The sequence below is a fragment of the Sphaeramia orbicularis genome, chromosome 19, assembly GCF_902148855.1.
Source record: "Sphaeramia orbicularis chromosome 19, fSphaOr1.1, whole genome shotgun sequence".
NCBI lineage: Eukaryota > Metazoa > Chordata > Actinopteri > Kurtiformes > Apogonidae > Sphaeramia > Sphaeramia orbicularis.
The window spans coordinates 14,529,792-14,548,064 of NC_043975.1; the positions used below are offsets into that span (position 1 = coordinate 14,529,792).

The 18,273-nt window shown below is 37.6% G+C and overlaps 1 protein-coding gene across 3 annotated transcripts in view; it reads right to left on the reverse strand.

The window, feature by feature from the left end:
- LOC115410097 (adenosine kinase-like) overlaps positions 1–18,273 on the reverse strand; it is a 247,018-nt gene that overhangs the window by 61,985 nt on the left and 166,760 nt on the right. For all 3 annotated transcript variants that reach the window (XM_030121542.1, XM_030121543.1, XM_030121544.1), the window contains one exon: positions 14,643–14,813. In XM_030121542.1, the coding sequence (XP_029977402.1) occupies positions 14,643–14,813 (171 nt within the window). The remainder of the gene's footprint in view (positions 1–14,642; positions 14,814–18,273) is intronic.

The following is an 18,273-nucleotide window of genomic DNA, read 5'->3' on the forward strand; positions in this document are numbered from 1 at the left end:
AAAGTACCATGACTCGCAAACAGACCGGCCAGGAAAAACAGAGGAATGTTGGAGGGATCATACTTCTCTGACTGAATCGCCTCTCTGAAGGAAAAACACTGATGGTTTAATTGCTGCAGATGTGATATCTTGTAACAACACTTTATGTGGTCTAATACTGCGGCTTCCAACCTTCGCCTCTGAGCCATGACGAATGTGATCCTTTTACAAATGAAAAGTTGACTTCATGAGTAATAAACCGAGCCCATTTTCTGACACAATCCTTCTTAGTCTGGGACAACCATTTATTTATGGTGATTAATGTTGGACAATTTAGATTTCCCTCTGCTTGTACTACTTTCACACAGTTTTACATGTCAACAGTTTAATGTCTTATACCTAAAACTATCTGTATTCTAACATTGATACATCTAACACTGATTTTTTTGTTACATCCTTTACTGTAACATACTATCATAAATCATGTTCTTATTAAACTGGTCTCAAATGCTCATGTTCAACCTATAAAGACTACATTTGGGGAAACTGAGAAAAAAAACAACATATTTTAAAACTTAACACAATTGTATTTGTGGATCAGTCCCACTGTTTTTAATCGTCTTCCGTTTGTTGATTATTTTCCTCTCATTTATCATGTTTGTGTGTTTTTATTCTATTTGGAGAAGACCCTCGACATCACTAAAAACAGGGATTTGTCCTCAGTGATTATCAAAGATGTAAATAATGACAGAATGAATAAATGATTATTCCACTGAGGCTTCATTAGTATGGAACTGTTTCAATAATTAATAGTGTTTTACTTGCTCTTTAATTGAATATTGTTTATTCTCTAAAATCGGACAAAGTTGGGATCCTAAATTTATTAGGGGTGCCCATTGGTGTATTTTGTGCATTTCCTTTATTATTTCCTTCTTTTTTATTCATTTTCTTGATGATTTGGTTTATTTTCCTCATTATTGTTTTTCTTCAACTTGAATTTTCTTGACCATTTTGTTCATTTTCTTACATCACTTTGTTTTTTAATGTCATTTTCTTGATTATTTTGGGGGTTTTTTTGTTGATTTTGTTGCTTATTTTGTTTGTTTCCTAGTTTGTTTTGATTTTGTTGATTATTTTGTTCGTCTTGTTCACTTTCTTGAATCATTTTGTTCAATTTCTTAAATATTTTGTTCTTTTTGTTAATCTTCTTGATTATTTCATTCTTCCTCAGTGTATTTTTTGACTATTTTGTTAGTTTAGTTTATATACATTATCTCTCATACAAATTATCGCTTTAAATTTAAAGCAGCATAAAAATTCTCTGATATATGATTTAATTTTCAGCAAAAAATACAAATGAAATGGCAGTTCATGAAGAAGTTTTCCCAATGTTTGAGTACCAAGAGATGGCACATTTTTCTTTTCTATGCTATCTTTTCTGCTATAAAATTTGACTTTTTCCTGATTTCTTATTAAACCAAACATTGTTTATTATTTCCCAATCACTTCCACGCCTACATTTAGCATTTTCCTGATTATTTTCTTGATGATTTGGTATAATTTCTTGATTATTTTTTTGTTTTCTTCAATATTTTGTTCTTTTTGATCATTTTCTTGATCATTTTGTTCATGTCATACTGATCTAAATCTGTTAGATAGAGTTTAGTGTAGGTTAAAACATGACACAAACACAAAGTGCAAGAAGCAGTGACGAACCCCGCATGCCTGCATCGTCTTTGAAACGTCTTAAATATCAGCTGAAGACAGTAGAACCAACGTCACGGTGCTGAGACAAGCAGAAAGTACAAGCATTGACGCCTGAGTATCAATAACCGACTAAGACGGAGCCGTCCTGAATGTGGAAGAACTTTCAAAGCCACATGGGAGCCAATGAATAGAACAACAGAGCAAAGAAAATCACCCTCGACCTCATGGGATGGTTACAGCAACGATCACACCCTTCAGAAATGATAAATAAATATAGGACCGGACCGCTGTAAAAAATATTATCCTTTAAAACAACTGACAGAACATTTGGGTGAAGCGAAGGGACGTTCATAAGTCAGTATTCTGTAATTGCCTTCACGACCACAGCAGCCACTGTTGGATAGTTTGGTTTATGGCAAAGCAGCTTCTATTCAGAACTCCATGGCATATTTCTATGATTAGACCACAGTTCAACCTTCTTCAATTGGAATAGTTTTACAAGACATTTGGACATAAAACCATCCATTTTTTGGTAGAATTTGCTGATTTTCTTAGTCTCACATTACAGTGAACTCAGTCAGTAGTTCACACATGACATCTGATGATCTGATCACCTCGAAGTAAAAAAGTAAAGTTAAAAAGAGTGTTACAAAGCCAAGAGTGAAACCGAATGAAAGGAAACACTGCTCATCATCAAAATGAAAAATAAATAAGATGAATAATTAAGTCTGAAAACAAGTAATGTCAGAAAAAAAAAATTCTTCTTGATACAATTAAAAATAATGTAGCATCCATCAGTAAAGGCTTGTAATGTCATTAACATTGCATTATTATAATGGAAATGTAAAAAAAAAAAAACAAATACCCATTAATAACCGACATTTAGTATCAATGAATATCATTATTAATGTAAAAATAAAGGCTCTTTCAGATCGATTGGTGAAGCTCATGTTGAATTTTTAGACTAAATAAGCTGCAGAACCTGATGGGATGTAAAATTTATTGGTTTCCCAGTTGTGTATTAATTTATTTTTTGCCATTTCCTGGAATATTTTGTTCTTTTTTGTTCATTTTCTTGATTATTTGGTTTATTTTCTTGATTATTTTCTTGTTTTTCTTGAATATTTTGTTCTTTTTTGTTAATTTGTTTTTGTTTTGTTTTTGTTTTTTTATTATTTTGTTGTTGCTGTTGTTCTCAGGCCAAAAATTTGTCTTTAGACACTTAAGATTACATAACAAATGAGAACTATTATTACGGATTTTACAATAATCTGACTTTGACAAGTATCATGCAAGCAGCATTTTCTATTTAAATATTCATATGTTTTGTTTTTTTTCCCCCAAAGATAAGGTGTGCAAAATGCAGATACTATTCCAGTTCGATGTGGATTCTTTGGACATGAATATACCAGATTCATATTCATCCCATTTGCTTGTATTATGGCATGCTGTGACCTACGACCCCTGTTTACAGTCAGATAAAACATAGACAAAGATCCTCTCTGGTACAGATGAGTGAATCCAAACTAAAGTCCACATGGAAGGAGAAACACAGCTACTGTTAAAAGTTATTAAAGAGAATATTAACAGGTTTTTGGATATGAGCAAGTATGGAAAAGTTGACCTTTTCCAGAGTTTTTTTGTGTTCACAGTGGAACATCTGCCACTGGTGGAAAAAATCTGAAAAACCGCTACTTTTAATCTAAGTATGAATTGCGACACATATATATTAATGGAACACTCATTTTCATCAGTTGTGTAAACAGCTTTTGACACGTATTTTGAATGTGCATGTGGACGTAATCACTGACTCTTGGAAAAAACTGAGCGACTTAGCATTACTACTAGTGGGAGGTTTAGTTGGAGCCACTATTTTGAAGCCTTCTAGTGGCCGTCAGTGGTATTACACTTTGAAATACTACTGCAGCTGTTTCCTTTTATGTCCTGTGCATACTAACATGAATATTTTTTGAAATGGACGTTTTCTTCCTCTGTTTTTAGTATATATTTCATCCCAAAAAATGTTACGCACCTTAGTTTTAAAAATTATCTCTATTCACGCAATGCAAAATGGCTCCAAATTGGTCCAAACACTTAGACAAACCATAGTTAATGTTGTTCAACCTCAATCTGCTGCAGGTCATACATTGATTTATACACTTGGATTGGATGTTTCAGGCGGAGCTTCATAAAACATTTCTATTGCGTTACATAAAGCAGTAACAGACATGAGTAAAATAGGTGTGACACCATCATTTTCCAATCTCTGTTTTCCCTGAACACATAAGATAACACAAACCAGAGTTTTTGATATTGTACACTTTGAAAAACTAAATTCTTAAAACCCAAAACATGGTTTATGTGTGGACAAGAGGCCCAAATGTGGAGAAAAATGTAATGTTTCACAAAAAATAAGAACTGCCCAAAAAAAATGTGGATTTTCCTCTTATTTTGGCTCCTGTAGTTTTAACATAATATTTTTTAAAATAACTAATATTTACTTTTTGCTAGTATTTACTGGATGTATGCAGTAAAAACACATTATTCACTGACCATCTAAGAGAACAATACTGTCCTTGTTACCTTAGTTTTTTAGTTTTTCTACAGTGAAGTCACACTTCTGTCCATTACTGTGATCCAGTATTTTCATGTTTAGGAAACAGTAGGAGCTGAAATTCAGTTTTGCATGAGCATGAAGCATTTAGTTTTCAGTTCTAATTTTGAGACAAGTTTCAGCTCCCAGTCTTAGTGTTTATTTTAAGGTTCAGGTATCATGAGGAAAGGGTTCATTAATTAATTAAAGCAGAAAATGATGACAAAACAGATGTTATTTCCATTGGGTGGCACCTTGGCTTCTGTTCCCCCCCTTTGTTGTGCTCATTTCCTCTGGGTTCGCAATTTTGAAACTGAAAATGCAGTTTATGTGTAGCCCACAGGTAGAGAAAAATATCTGTTTGGCAAAGTATTCACATTAGCTTCATTACATACGGAAAGAGACATGAGGAAAATGGGATGAGACGCCATTGTTTTCCAGTTTTCTCTGCTTTTCCCTGAACACATGGATACACACAAACTGGAGTTTTTGAAAATGTACACTTTAGAAAATCTCTGAAAATGCTGTTTACATGTGGACAAGAGGCCCAAATGTAGAGAAAATGTTCAGTTTCAGAAAATATCAGAGCTGCCGGAGTAAATAGTAGATTTTCACACATGCTTTTCCCCCTTATTTCAGCTCCTGCAGCTTCACAGAAACTTGAAAAATCTTTACTTTGGAAATATTTTTAAGTCTCAGTTCTTGGGATTGAAAATGCTGTTTACATGTAGACAAGAAGCTCACACCTCGAGAAAAATATCTGTTGTGCAAAATATCCACATTGGTTTGGACGGGGTGTTAGTTTTATCCAAATTTTAACCAATCAGTGAAGGCCATTGGTCGCTAATCATAAATTCTACACAATACTGTGATCCACATGCATATTTTTCTCCATATTTTCTGTCTTTTTCAACTACAAAGCAAACCAAGGAAGCGATTTAGCGAATCACCACGGCTAATGCTCGGTCTGACTCATCAAACAACTCGTCGACTGTACGCGTCACAGTGAAGGTCAGTGTTCTGTGGCTCCGAGCGGAAGGCATGTGACTCATCACAGGAATAGCACATTCAATTAAAATTCAGTTGTGAAAGACACAAAGGAGAGCAGCGGCTAATACTTCATGTCTTTTTCTCCAATGACACATTGTGATTGTTCCGCCTCGCCGGCTTCAGAGATGGTCCTGTGTTCTTCCTCCCAGTTGGCCTGTGGGGTCTGTGAATAAACACATGGAGGTTAATGTCTCATGTTCTTCGCTGTTCTCTGCAGACAGCTCTGACAGGAGGGGAGAGAGGGAAGAGCCTAAAAGGAAAGCTGTTCTGGTAATACGCTAATCTGGCTCACATCTCTTTGTTTTAGGCAGATATTTCTCCAGTCCGCTGTGGGTGAGCTGTCAAGGGGAAAGTCTTTCTCTCTTCTCTTTTTCTTATTTTTTTTTTATTTTTTTATTTTTGCAAGAACACCCCTCATACCCTAAGGGGTCTTTAGTGAACTTGCCATCACCCACACATACTGACAGCAGAGAGCACGCACTTCCCGAGCCCCAGCACACGTCACGAGGCGATAAACAGCCACGGGCCTCGCCACGGAGATAAGGCTTCCAAGCAGTCTATCAAACAAACAAAGCCAGATGACGAATCTGGGGAGATGTTAAGAAATGACGCCATACTGCCCGTGTATCTCCTCAGCCTGCCTTTTTTTTTTTTCCATGCACACACACACACACACACACACACATATAGATATATATACTCATACACCCACTTCAGCCTGTCCTGGAAAAATCATTAGAGCCCCCACCAACTCACACACACTGCATGCAGATGGAGAAAAATAGGGCTGAGAGCCAGAACGCCTGAGGGGCTTTTCATGACAATAACCTTCTGTAGAGCTGCTTGTATCCCTCCACCTAGATCACGGAGAGGTGCTGAGGGATGGATGGGAAAATAAGCGAGATAACCATACAAAATATTAGGCGAGGAACATTCACACAAAGTACAGAGGAGGAAGAAATCCGTGTCATTTTGCTCTCATGGCCTGGAGAGATGGCAGGCTAAATGCTCTTTTAAAACAGCTTGAACATTGAAATGATGATGGCTCCTTTTGCCTCAGCAAAGCACATTAATACATAGCCCAATGCCATTTCCACTTTTGTTAAATGGCTCACCTATTGAGTATTCAATTACAATGGCTGTCTCTGGTTTGCGAAGACGGGGCTGGGACCCATATAAATAAGCTCCCCGTGAGTGTGGAGCTGCAGAACACATTGGACAGCGATGGGAGGCATGTGGAGCTCCTGTATGGGGGAGGTATATAATGTTAATGGCAGAGAGAGGAGGTTGCTGGGTATTGGCTGAGGGGCAAAAAACTAAGCTCCTCATCTGCAGAACCATCTTATTAAGGAAGCACTGGGGTTATTATAGTTAACGAAAAGACTAAATCTAAAACTAGCAGTACAAATAAGTTTGTTAACGGTTCGGTGTGTGAGATTTAGTGGGATTTAGTTGCAGAAATGGAATGTAATCCTCATAATTATGTTTTTATTAGTGTATAATCACCTGAAAATAACAATCAGTCTGTTTTCATTACCACAGAATGAGCCTTCCACACAGTCCACCTTGAGCGTCATCATCTTCTTCTCATTTTTTTTCTTATTCTTTACCCTTTTATGGCATCCAGTATTTCTGATTATGGTTGAAATGGACCAGAGTAACTATCTTCTCCACTAAAAAGTCCACAACAAACAAAACACTCATTCTAACAAGGGGTTTTTACATTTTTTGGAGCCACCGTAGGGGCGGGTGAGCACTACCTGTCAATAAAAGATCACAAGCTGAACCTTAAATAGCACAAAACATTAAGTAAGTTTTCGAGACTGACACGAAAACTAAATAATAACTACAGTGAACAATGCAACATAAACTTAAATGAAACAGAATCGAGTGCTGCAGGGCTGACAGGTGAACCAGACAGTAGATGAGTTTCAAGTGGAGTATTGCATATTTTATGTCAAAAGAACAAAACGTGTTAATCTCTTGAGTTTGTGTTAACCGCACACCTATTTTCAGGCATTTTACCAAAAAAAAGCCCCCACAAAAACATACATTGACTTTGATAAGAGAGCCAGAAAATTAAATATGCTCACTCTCTCCCAGGTTTTAGGAATCACTTGTACAAAACTCATTGTGATTTTCAAGATGAAAAAAAAAAAAAAAGAGAAAAAGACTTTGGACAATATGCGACCTTTAATAAACAATAGTTTTAGAGTAAAGTTCCCTTTATTGTCCCTGTAGGGAAATTCAACCTCTGCATTTGACCTATCGTAGTACAGAAGGAGCAGTGGGATGAGAATTAACCTTGCATGCATTTTTTTTTTTTATGGAGGGAAAAACTGTGAACCCGGAGGAAATATGCGCAACAAGGGGGAAACACAAGCCAAGGTGCCCCCAATGGAAATAACATTTGATGTCATCTATTCTGTCATCATTATCAGCTTTAATTAATTTATGAAGGCTTTCACCATGCTACTGGAACCTTAAAATAAACACTAGGTCACAATACTGAAAATTAAAAGCTAGATACCCATATAAAACTGAATTTCAGCTCCTACTGGTAACTAAAAGTGAAAATTCTGGAGAACAGAAATGGTCAGAAGTGTGATTTTACTTTAGAAAAACAAAAAAGCCAACAACAAGGCAACAAGGATGGCATTGTTCTTTCAGCTGGTCTGTGAATAATGTGCTTTTACTGTATATGTCCAGTAAATACTAGTAAAGAGTAAATATTAGTTACTTTATGAATAGCCTGTTAAAGATACCGGAGCTGAAACAAGGGAGAAAATCCAGTGAAAATCCACCTTTTCCTTCAGCAGTTCTTTTTTCACTACATTTTGGCCTCTTGTCCAGACTTAAACAGCATTTTCGGTCACAAAAATGTAGATTTTTCAAAGTGTACATTGTCAAAAACTCCAGTTTGTGTGTATCTTCTGTGTATTCACAGAAAACAGAGGGAAAACAATGGCATCACATCCCATTTTGTTCACGTCTATTATGTCTGAGTAATGAAGCTGCACCAGTTTTTGTTGTTTGGACCAGTTTGTTGTTTTGGTGTTGTCATGTTGAGTTTTCTATTCATGCTTTATCCTCCATGTTAGTGTAGACAAGGCATAAATATAAAGGTCGATGACTTGATGTTGTTGTGGAAATGTGAAGCCACTATTCTAAGCTTCTGAGTCAAGACACAGCGTCACGTCCAAGTCTAGAATCTGATCAGCGATTGGTAATTACAGCTGTCAATGCCTCTTCCTGTTTGAAAATAACTGTGATTAACCAAACCTGCATCACACGGAAGATTATCTTTAGCTGAAAGCACAAGACAAGAGAAGATGCAGAAGTCCCATGTCTAAAAAACACTTGAATTAGAAAATGTTTAAAGGAAATTATTGAAGTTGTGCCCGATGACGCTAAAAATAATCAAACATTTCAGCTTTAAGACTTTATCTAAACATATGACCACATTTTCTTTCAATTATTTGGAATTGAAAGAGGTAGTTGAACTGAATCTATAAAACTGTAACACAAATAAACACTAAAACTAATGAAAAAATAGAATAAAACTAGTGAAATCCTAAAAGTACTTGAGCAGTTGAGAAACTAAGACTAAACTGAAATGAAAAACCAAATTGAGAGACTAAAAACTGAAACCTAATGACATTTTCTAAACTATAATAAGAGTCGAGGTGGTTGTTGGTATTGGCTGTGGGGCAAAAATCTAAGCTCCTCATCTGTGCCACCGTTTCATTAAGGAACCACGTTTTAGTGCATTTGCACAGACAAAGAAAAGACATGAAATGATCTAAATTGAGGCATCCGCGGATCTTGGCTTTAAAAAACATCAGTCAGGGTGATTAATTCAGCACTGATTAATCGTTCCATTTGTCTATGATATGTCTGAAATTCCACAATACAAATCCGACAGTAATGGTCCAATCACCCCCTCGCCCCCCTCTATTGTGTGGTTTATCTCTTATGCTCAAATGGTAAAAGCAAATTGTGGCTAATTTTATCGACGAATCCACCAGCGTGTGGTTTTTCCAGCGGTAATGATTCTCTCATTCGGGTCTAATTAACTGCAGCCATTAAATGGAGGGAAATGTAATGCCCTGGGTTCCATGTCAGGTAGTCAGAAGAGGACGGCGCAGGAGGACTCAATTAGGCCTGCGCTGTTCCCAGGTTATCACACGACATGTTTGCCAATTAAGTGAAGTAGCTTCTGATGTCTCTGTGCCTGTGTCGTCGCCATCTCAGAGGCCCTGGCAACGCACAGACGACTGTCGCGAGCCTCTCCACCTCCTCGCCGGCGAAGGAACAGACACTAGACTATGCCCCAAAAAGGCAGTAATTACAGGACGGATGGGAGACTGTTATATAAGGCCGTTGATAGGCCGGGCAGAGGCTGCTGATGCCAGGTTTCAAACAAGTAGCAGCAGGATCCAGTTACAGCAGAATTGCTCAGGGTAGACTCGGTCAGAAACACAGACACATTTCGACATCGGACCAAGGCAAACACCACCACAGAAACACACGGGCTATTGACATTTTTTGGAGTCTGTGGTGTTGCTAGATTGTTTTTCTAATTTCAAACAATAAAAGTGTGGTTTATGCTGCGACTGAAATGACATCCCAGTCATGATGCTTAAAGGGGCAGTTTGGATTTTCACAAGTGGTGTTGAATGAATCCGTAGGCAGTGAATTAATACTGCTGTGGACGGAGGCAGCAGAAAAAACAACCGACTAGTACAAACCAGACACCTGTGGTGATTTAGAAATGTTTAGTTGAAAACAAATAACCAGAAATCCAAAGGTAATACTATGTGAATAGGGTTTTAGACCTGTATATGGTAATATTTATTGTTTTTTTCACTACTTAAAATTACCATCATCAGTTAAAATTAGGGTATTTTATCACTCTATTCAATGCCACTGTACTCTTTAAAAAAATGACCATTTTACCTCCCAGAACCCAGGAGTTGCAGGTAAAGTAAGCTATTTGTGTTATTTTGTTGCCTTTAAATGTCTAAAACTGACTAGCCTTACATAATATAATTTTTTATGTCACATTATTATATCATATATCTTAGTAAACACTGAATACACATCAGACTCAGTAATATAATGCAAATCACTAGAGTAATATGACTGTATTTTATGCTACATTGCATATATTTTGTTTTATTTGCATGCCATCTTGCATCAAAATAATGCAAAATAGCACTCAACTTACTGATAGCATATATTTTGATATCAATCTAGCTTGTAAAATAATGTCAAATGCTACGAACTCATTAGATTTATTCGATTTTAATGTTATTCACAGCTATTTCATTATAGTGAAATGAGATAAAATAAATACAGGTATGTCACTAAATATGTAAAATATGTCATGATATCTTCGAACTATCAAACAGTTTTTAGTTATGTTGTTGATTGAGAGACCCCTAGTGGCAGATACTATCCTTTGTGTGTAATACATTAGTTTCTTTAAAATATAGTAACACAATCTAACCAACTAAATCGGACCGTAAAATGGCTGTTTTTGACAAATGAGTCTCATGGTTTTGCAGTTGGAGATATTAAATCCTTCTGTGCTCCATCAGAAATGGCTGATACGAAAACGTCATCATGTCTGTACTCCTGTCTTCTCCAAACTAAAGGTGCGCTGACTGTCATCTGCTGTAGGTATTTTATGCTTTATTAATAGACGCTGACAGGATGTTTCCTAAATTAACTATTGCTACCAAGTTGTTCAGTAAATCTGAACTTCGCTTGAATGTTGGCTGATGCTAATGTCATGTTTCTCCACTGAACTCACTTCCTGATTAATAACTTTTACTTTAATGTTCAGTGATCCAGATGCATTTACTCATTTTAGGCATTTATTACTTTGACTTATGTAATGAAAGGGTGACACTGACCAATTAATCTGCTTTAAAAACCCATTATTGGTCGACCTCTAGTAGGTAAACCACTGATGTATCACAGAACTTCACTTCAAAAAAATCAAAACTAACCCTTCATCACATCTCCCACAAACTTCAGTCTGAACTGATGAATAGTCATTTTGAAGACATCAGATTTTACAGCTGCTTTTAAGATATTTCCACAGGAGTGGGTAGCGCCGTATCATGACTCAGGAAGTGTGGGAGAGGGAGGCAGAGACAGGCAGACACATTAGCCTTCCCTTATGGTGCATTCTGCCGGGCTATAGGAGTCAGTCTGCATGATCCTGACTGTCACTGACTTGTTATGAAAGCAAAGCGGGCCCAGGCTGATCCATCACTTTAGGGGGTGGAAGCAGGGGTGAGAGCGCAGCCGGGGGGGGGCCGGAGGGCCCGAGTGTGGGTGAAGCCGCCCTGCTGCCTGTCACTCACCATGCACCGCTGCATGACCGCCAACCTTGTCTGGCCTGTGCACAATGGGAGGTCTGCGGCTCCACTGTATGAGCAGTCAGTCCTCCTCCCAGCAGCCAACAGGAGGGGAGAAGTCAAAAGGAGTCAAAACACTGTGGACGAGCATTATTTCTGTCCAGACCCTACAAGACCTCTCTGCTGGGAAGCTGCTGAGCAAGTACAAATACTTTGTTACAGAGGTTTCAGATAACTGTACTTTACTTGAGTATTTATTTTTACTACTATGTCTTTTACTCCTTACATTTCAACACGGAAATCTGTACTTTCTACTTTTTCAAAGCAGGCATGTTACTGTAGTTTTAATGCATTTGAGGTGACTTTTTGTATTTTTTTCCTTTTCCCACCATCATGCGGCTTTGCAACCTCAAGATTTATTTTAACCTAAATGGATGAGACACACATAGAAAAGACAATCCACTGGTGCATTTCACAAATAATAAATGTGACAAGACAAAAACAATGAAAAAGATGCAACAACATGAAACACACATTGTTTGTGGAGAAAAAGCATAATGTTGTTTTGTTTGAGTTTTGTTGCTGACATTGACAACTGATTTACACAGTGGAGTAAAGTTAATGTCTCCATTTTCAGTATATTGTTATATTTTTTCTTGTTTTGAAGTTGAAATGGTTGTTACAGTATATTAAGTTGCATTAGCTTTCCAACGACAGCTGGCAGAAATGTCCTTCAAAGGGCTTCTTTTTACTTTCGTACATTTCAGGTTGAATGAGTGCTTCTACTATTACCAGACTCTGTATCTGTACTCGTGTGTACTTTTACCACCTCTGCTGCCGACTGGTGAATATCTGCTCTGTCTTGTCCTGAATCTCTTATTTTGGCGAGCTCTGACAGAGTCTCCGAGAGATAATCTCCTTCAACAAACATACATCGCAATTATCCCGAGTCATTAAACTGTAATGACTGGAGGTGTGAGCAAACTTCTTAAGCAAACAGTTACAGTACCACCCACTAGAAAATACATAACGCTTGCAAAATGTACACCATGGTTTAGCAGACAGAATCGTTCCTCACGGCAATTAGGGAGCCAGAGAGAGGTGCATATGTAAAAGGGAGGTCTTATGTTGGAAGAGGAAAGAAAAGAGGAAAAAAGCTGAAGTCAGCAGCAGCAATAAATCCTCAAATGCTGAGCACTTTCTTCCAGTGCTGTCCTCATCTGTGGACCCCATTTCTAACCCAAACACAAGGCTCTGTTTAGTAGCTTTAGCAGCGGGGAGGCGAGTCCAGCCCCGGTGATCATCCCCTCCCCACCCCCGTCTGAAAAAAGGTGCAGTTTGTCCAGGCGCTGTCTTGGCGTTAAGCTGGCCTGTTAGAGGACACTTCCCGGCAGCACCACAGTCTATGACCACAGCTTGACCTCCAACCAGCTGCTCACTTCCACAGAGCCGAGGAAAATCAATAGATCAACTGGCATGAAACGGGGATGCGATTGAGATGAATGATTACTGAGCTAATTCTTATTCATCTCTTTATGGAGCAGTGATAAGTGAAAAGTTAAATGGGTATTGAGGAGAATGAGACCAGGGAGTAAAATCAAACGTGGACATGACATTTAATTATACTTTATATACTGTTAGAGAGCACTCATAGAGAATATACCTCAACCACGGCCACACAATCCTATAAATGACTTATTTTAGTAATGGAAACAGTGTCATTTGCAGCCGGATGTGCTTTCAAATCAACACGGTGACAGAAAGAGTTTAAAAGACAAAAGATAAATCCTGACCAGGATAATTGGGGCGCCGTACGAGGATAAATTATGCAAACCGTACAAGAATAAATTGCACAAATTACACCCACAACCACTGAAATATGTCCATTTAAATGTCATCGTAATCATCATATCACTGTGGTGCCACACGTGGGTGAAATGCCACTTTTTTGATTACCTTTAGTTGATGTGACTGATGTGTTTCGTTGTGACTGGATATCCAAGATATATGATAGATAAGGTCAAATGTAGAAAAAAATTGTAGTATTGGGAAAAACAACATGAATTTGCACTAGGCGTTCAGTAGAAGTTTAGACTACTATGCATGTAAAATAGCTAATATTAAGAAATATTGCTTAAACAATTGTACCATGATCGATTTTACTTCATGACTAGATGTAATGATGCAAGTTGTGGTGAAATCAGGTTTTTGTAGTCTGACTAATAAGTTGATATCATTTTCAACTGAAAGAAAAGTTGCACAGAGGAATAACTTTTATCATCAAATAAACATAGAAATAACAGTTGCTTTTCGTTGATGGTTGACCATTTCTGTGGCCATGTTTCTGATGCTTCCAGTTTCTTTACAAGGATGAAACAAAAGGAATGAGCGCTGTATGATTTTACGCCTCCACCAACCATTTAAATCCACATCCAGACTCATACAGTGAGGTGATATGATATATTCAGAGTGTCACCAGTTCAGGATCCAATCAAACAGGACATATGACCGTGATCTGAAAGACTCTGCTTCAACATTTTATGTGAAATGTGTTTTTTTTTCAGATATTCCAATAAAACAGGGCTTGAAACAATGAAAGTTAATTGGTGAGTTTTACTCAAAAACACCCAATTACTACTGCTTTTGTTTTAATGACTGGAAAATCAACTCATTATACATACATTCACTCTTGTTTGATGTATCCTAGATGAATACATGGTGTTTTGAGCATTGGTATTGTGTGTTCTCACGTGTATAGATACACAAACACGTTGCATGGAGACATTGTACTATGTAAGTACTGAACAAACAGCACTTAAAATGGAACTTTACTGGTGGAGTTCTCACAGAAACACTCCCCGTGTCATTTAAAGAAGTCCAATGGCTGAGCTGACACCCTATCTGTCCTACAGAGACCTTAGCACATGTCTCGTTTCACTTACCGTCTCATTGCCAAACAAGATGTCGACGTAAGGCATGACCTTCATGAGAGGCTCCTTAAAGAACTGGCTGATGAAAGGCGCTGACAGGTTCAGGCCAAAGATTTTGTTGTTATCTGAAGCGTGCTTCGCCACTTTGAAGATTGACTCCGGGGACACAGTCAGGAAAAACCCCTGGAAACACACAATAATAATCACTTACATCAGGTTTTCAACAGTTTGACAAACCAAAACCAAATTATCTGCACATCACAAGCTCAGACAGATGGGATCAAAGACTTAATTTGTGCTTTTGAGATTTGGACAAAAGCAAGTTCAGGGAAACATGATGTGGTTTTATAGAAACGGGGCTGCGTTAACATGTATCTGTAATGGTTTCTCAGAACATACACAGAGCAACAAAGAAAAGGAAAAAGGGCAAGAAAAAATCCATCCAGGACAAAGCTTATGGCCGGGCTCCAAGACTCGAACTGGAGGAAGCAACATGCACGTATCCGATGATAGGGTGAACAAAAGTCTCGTCTGGACTCTCCTTACTTCGAAACAAGAGAGGCAGGTCCACTCATTGTGTGAATGAATACAAATCAGGTAAGAAAACACCTTTGTGTTTCAGGTGGAAACCTGAAGCGAGACTCTCCTGCAAGCCACACAAAAACACTCCTCCTTTGATACTGATCTTCTTAACCTTGTTTTTCAGCAACAAGCTGCTCTGTAAAACCACTGTGTCACAATAGGGGCAAGAAGGGGAGGAGGAGGTGGAGGGAAGGAAAGTTTCAGCACAGTGATACATTTAATCTGTCTGAAAAGCTCTCATTGTGGGCTACAGTGCAGTTCTCATTAAAGCAGTATGACATTTGCAGCAGCAGAGGAGCGACCTCTATGAAAAAGAAAAGGGTATAAAACAGATGAATGGAGGGTGACTGTGTAGTCAATCAAATCTACAAGGCATTACAATACAGCTGTGCTAAGCAGGTGAACACTTTATTACACATTCACTTTGTCATTCAGTCTGTGCACACATTCCTCAGTAACTGAAGATACATATAGATATATAGAGACACATATTCACTGTCATACAGTTGCTTATTAGTGCACATATGAGAAGAGTACAGGTTGTTTACTGTTCATTATAAACACTTAACACCTGAACAAACACTTAAAGAACACTTCACCTTTTATTAACACATTGTAAACCTTCAACACTTGAAGGTAACACTTGAATTCAATGGTTTACAATGTTAATGGTGTAGAAAAGACATAATAGTTAAACATAGTAAAAAGACTAAACACTTGATGTGCATTTAATACCTTTACAATGTAAAATGAATGTTTTACAGTGTTAAACTTTTTTTTTTTAAACCTAACCCCTTAATAATGTTAAATGAATGCTTCACAAATGTTAAACCAGAATCCCATGTTCAGTCAGATGTGTCACATATACCTGCAGCATAATCTGTTCACACAGTCCAGTCAAAACACACATGAGGTCACTGTGACCTTCACCTATGACTTTTGACCACTAAAATAATTTCAGTCTATACTTGAGTCCAAATGAATGTTACTATCCAATTCTGAGAAACTTCCAGACATTTCTGAGGTATTGTGTTCATAAGAATCAACAAGCATGAGGTCAAACTGAGTTGACCTTTGACCATCAAATCTTTTGCACTTCACGTTTGAACAGGTGAACAATTGCACCATTTTTTGAAAAATCACCAAATGCATTCCTGACATGTCATGATACATCTTAAGAATGGACAGACATAAGGTCATATTGCTCTTGACCTTTGGCCACCAAACTAATTTCAATTCATCTACATATCTCAAAGAAGGTTTTGTGTAATTTTTGTCAAACCATAAAACCACCACATTTTAGGAAGTTTCTGACTTATAAAGTCTCATTTCAGACATAAATACCATAAACACTTGTAGTTTTGTGTTGTGTTACATAAGAACAGATCATGTTTATTAAATGCTATTGCTTTGTAAGGCCTATACTGAGCAAAACATATAAAGATCATTCCTTATGCATAATAACATCTGTACTTACCACCAATACTATGGAAGTTACTGAAAACAGTTAAATGTAGTTAATGTAGCTGTGGAATATGGCCATGAAGAATCAGATTTTAATACATGCTTTATAATCATAGCTAAAGCTGAAATGTTCTATATATATGTAAACTAACCATCTAGTTCACAGTGAAAATGTATATCTTAATAGGAAGTGTTTGCCCTTTTTCTTCTTCTATGGTGCTGCGTATCCTGTAACTTTCAGGAAATGTCTTTAAGTTAAGACCTCGCCGGTGGTTTCTGTGTCACGGTACCATCTGTTGCAGTCTAAAAAGGTGTTTTCAACAGGTCTGGGAGCACAAAAAGAAACTCACTCGGGGCTAATGGCCCATCACTGACCCTGACATTTTTCTTTTGCGGCGTGCCAACGTGTCAGAGGAAGGGGAGATTGTTTTCTGACACAAATGGTCTTTTTTTGGTAGTTGAAAATAAACTGTCATGGTTACCGTAATGTTAACGTTGATCAAAGGCTCGCTCCTCGATCAAATATCTGAGGGGTGGTGAACTTTAAAAGCCATGCCACAGCGTCTCTGTTCAGCTCCAACTCTGTGTAATCTACTTCTAAGTACTTTACCTCTGACAGTGCCATCACTTTTAATTTCACAGCTCGCACCTGAAACACATTAACTGAATGAATTTTACCCCCTATTTAAATGACAGCTACACCATTACATTTCTTATTCCTTCCTTTTCTGATCCTGGAGCAAAGACCAAAGTCAGTTCTGATTTGTTTTTGGTGTGTCTAAAAAATACACTAAAGCAACATTTCCAAAACCTCTTTTCTCCACAGTATAAACCATACACTATGTAAAAGAAGTTAATGCAGCCAACGTGACGTCAACTATAGGTTTGTGGGCTACTGTCTTGAAACTTTGACATTTTGACTGCAACCATCTTACTTTTTTAGTGTCAGAAAGGAAAATATTTGGACTAGAGGACGGAGCTGAGAAGGAGCAAGCAATGTATATTCGGCAGGGTAATGCTAATGCTGCTTAGCATTGTAAATATCGAGTAAGGTATAAACATATTAATTTGCAGGTCAGATGATCTAATTAGCTGCATAATTCAATGCTAACATTAACTAATGTCATCAAGCTATGATAACAGACTGTTAATCGCAATTAAAGTGTCAAGTAAACCCCATTCTGAGCCTAACTCCACTGACTCTGCATGATATTAAAAGTGTGACAAAGTCAGTAACAGGTTGAGTTTAGGTCCAGGTCTGGATAGAGTTCTCACCTTTCCAGACCCATATGAGGCTCTGAAAGCATTAGTTTGGGCTAAAATTCCTACAAACCGCCCAGATTTGCCAGAAAATAGCTGCAATTCTGCAGCCATAAGCCTACTTGTGTTACATACGACTTTTTAAGACATGAGCTCAGATCCAAACTGACAAACAACTGATATAGACAGCGGTAAAACATGCACAGTTATGGTGTTTTTTTCAAGCCAATCCAGTGGTTCTGAACAAACAATATAACGGTTTAAGTTGCCTGTTGGAATATGACTCACTAAAGCAGAACACCTCCAACTAGAAGCCACTGATATTTTCTAAATCTAA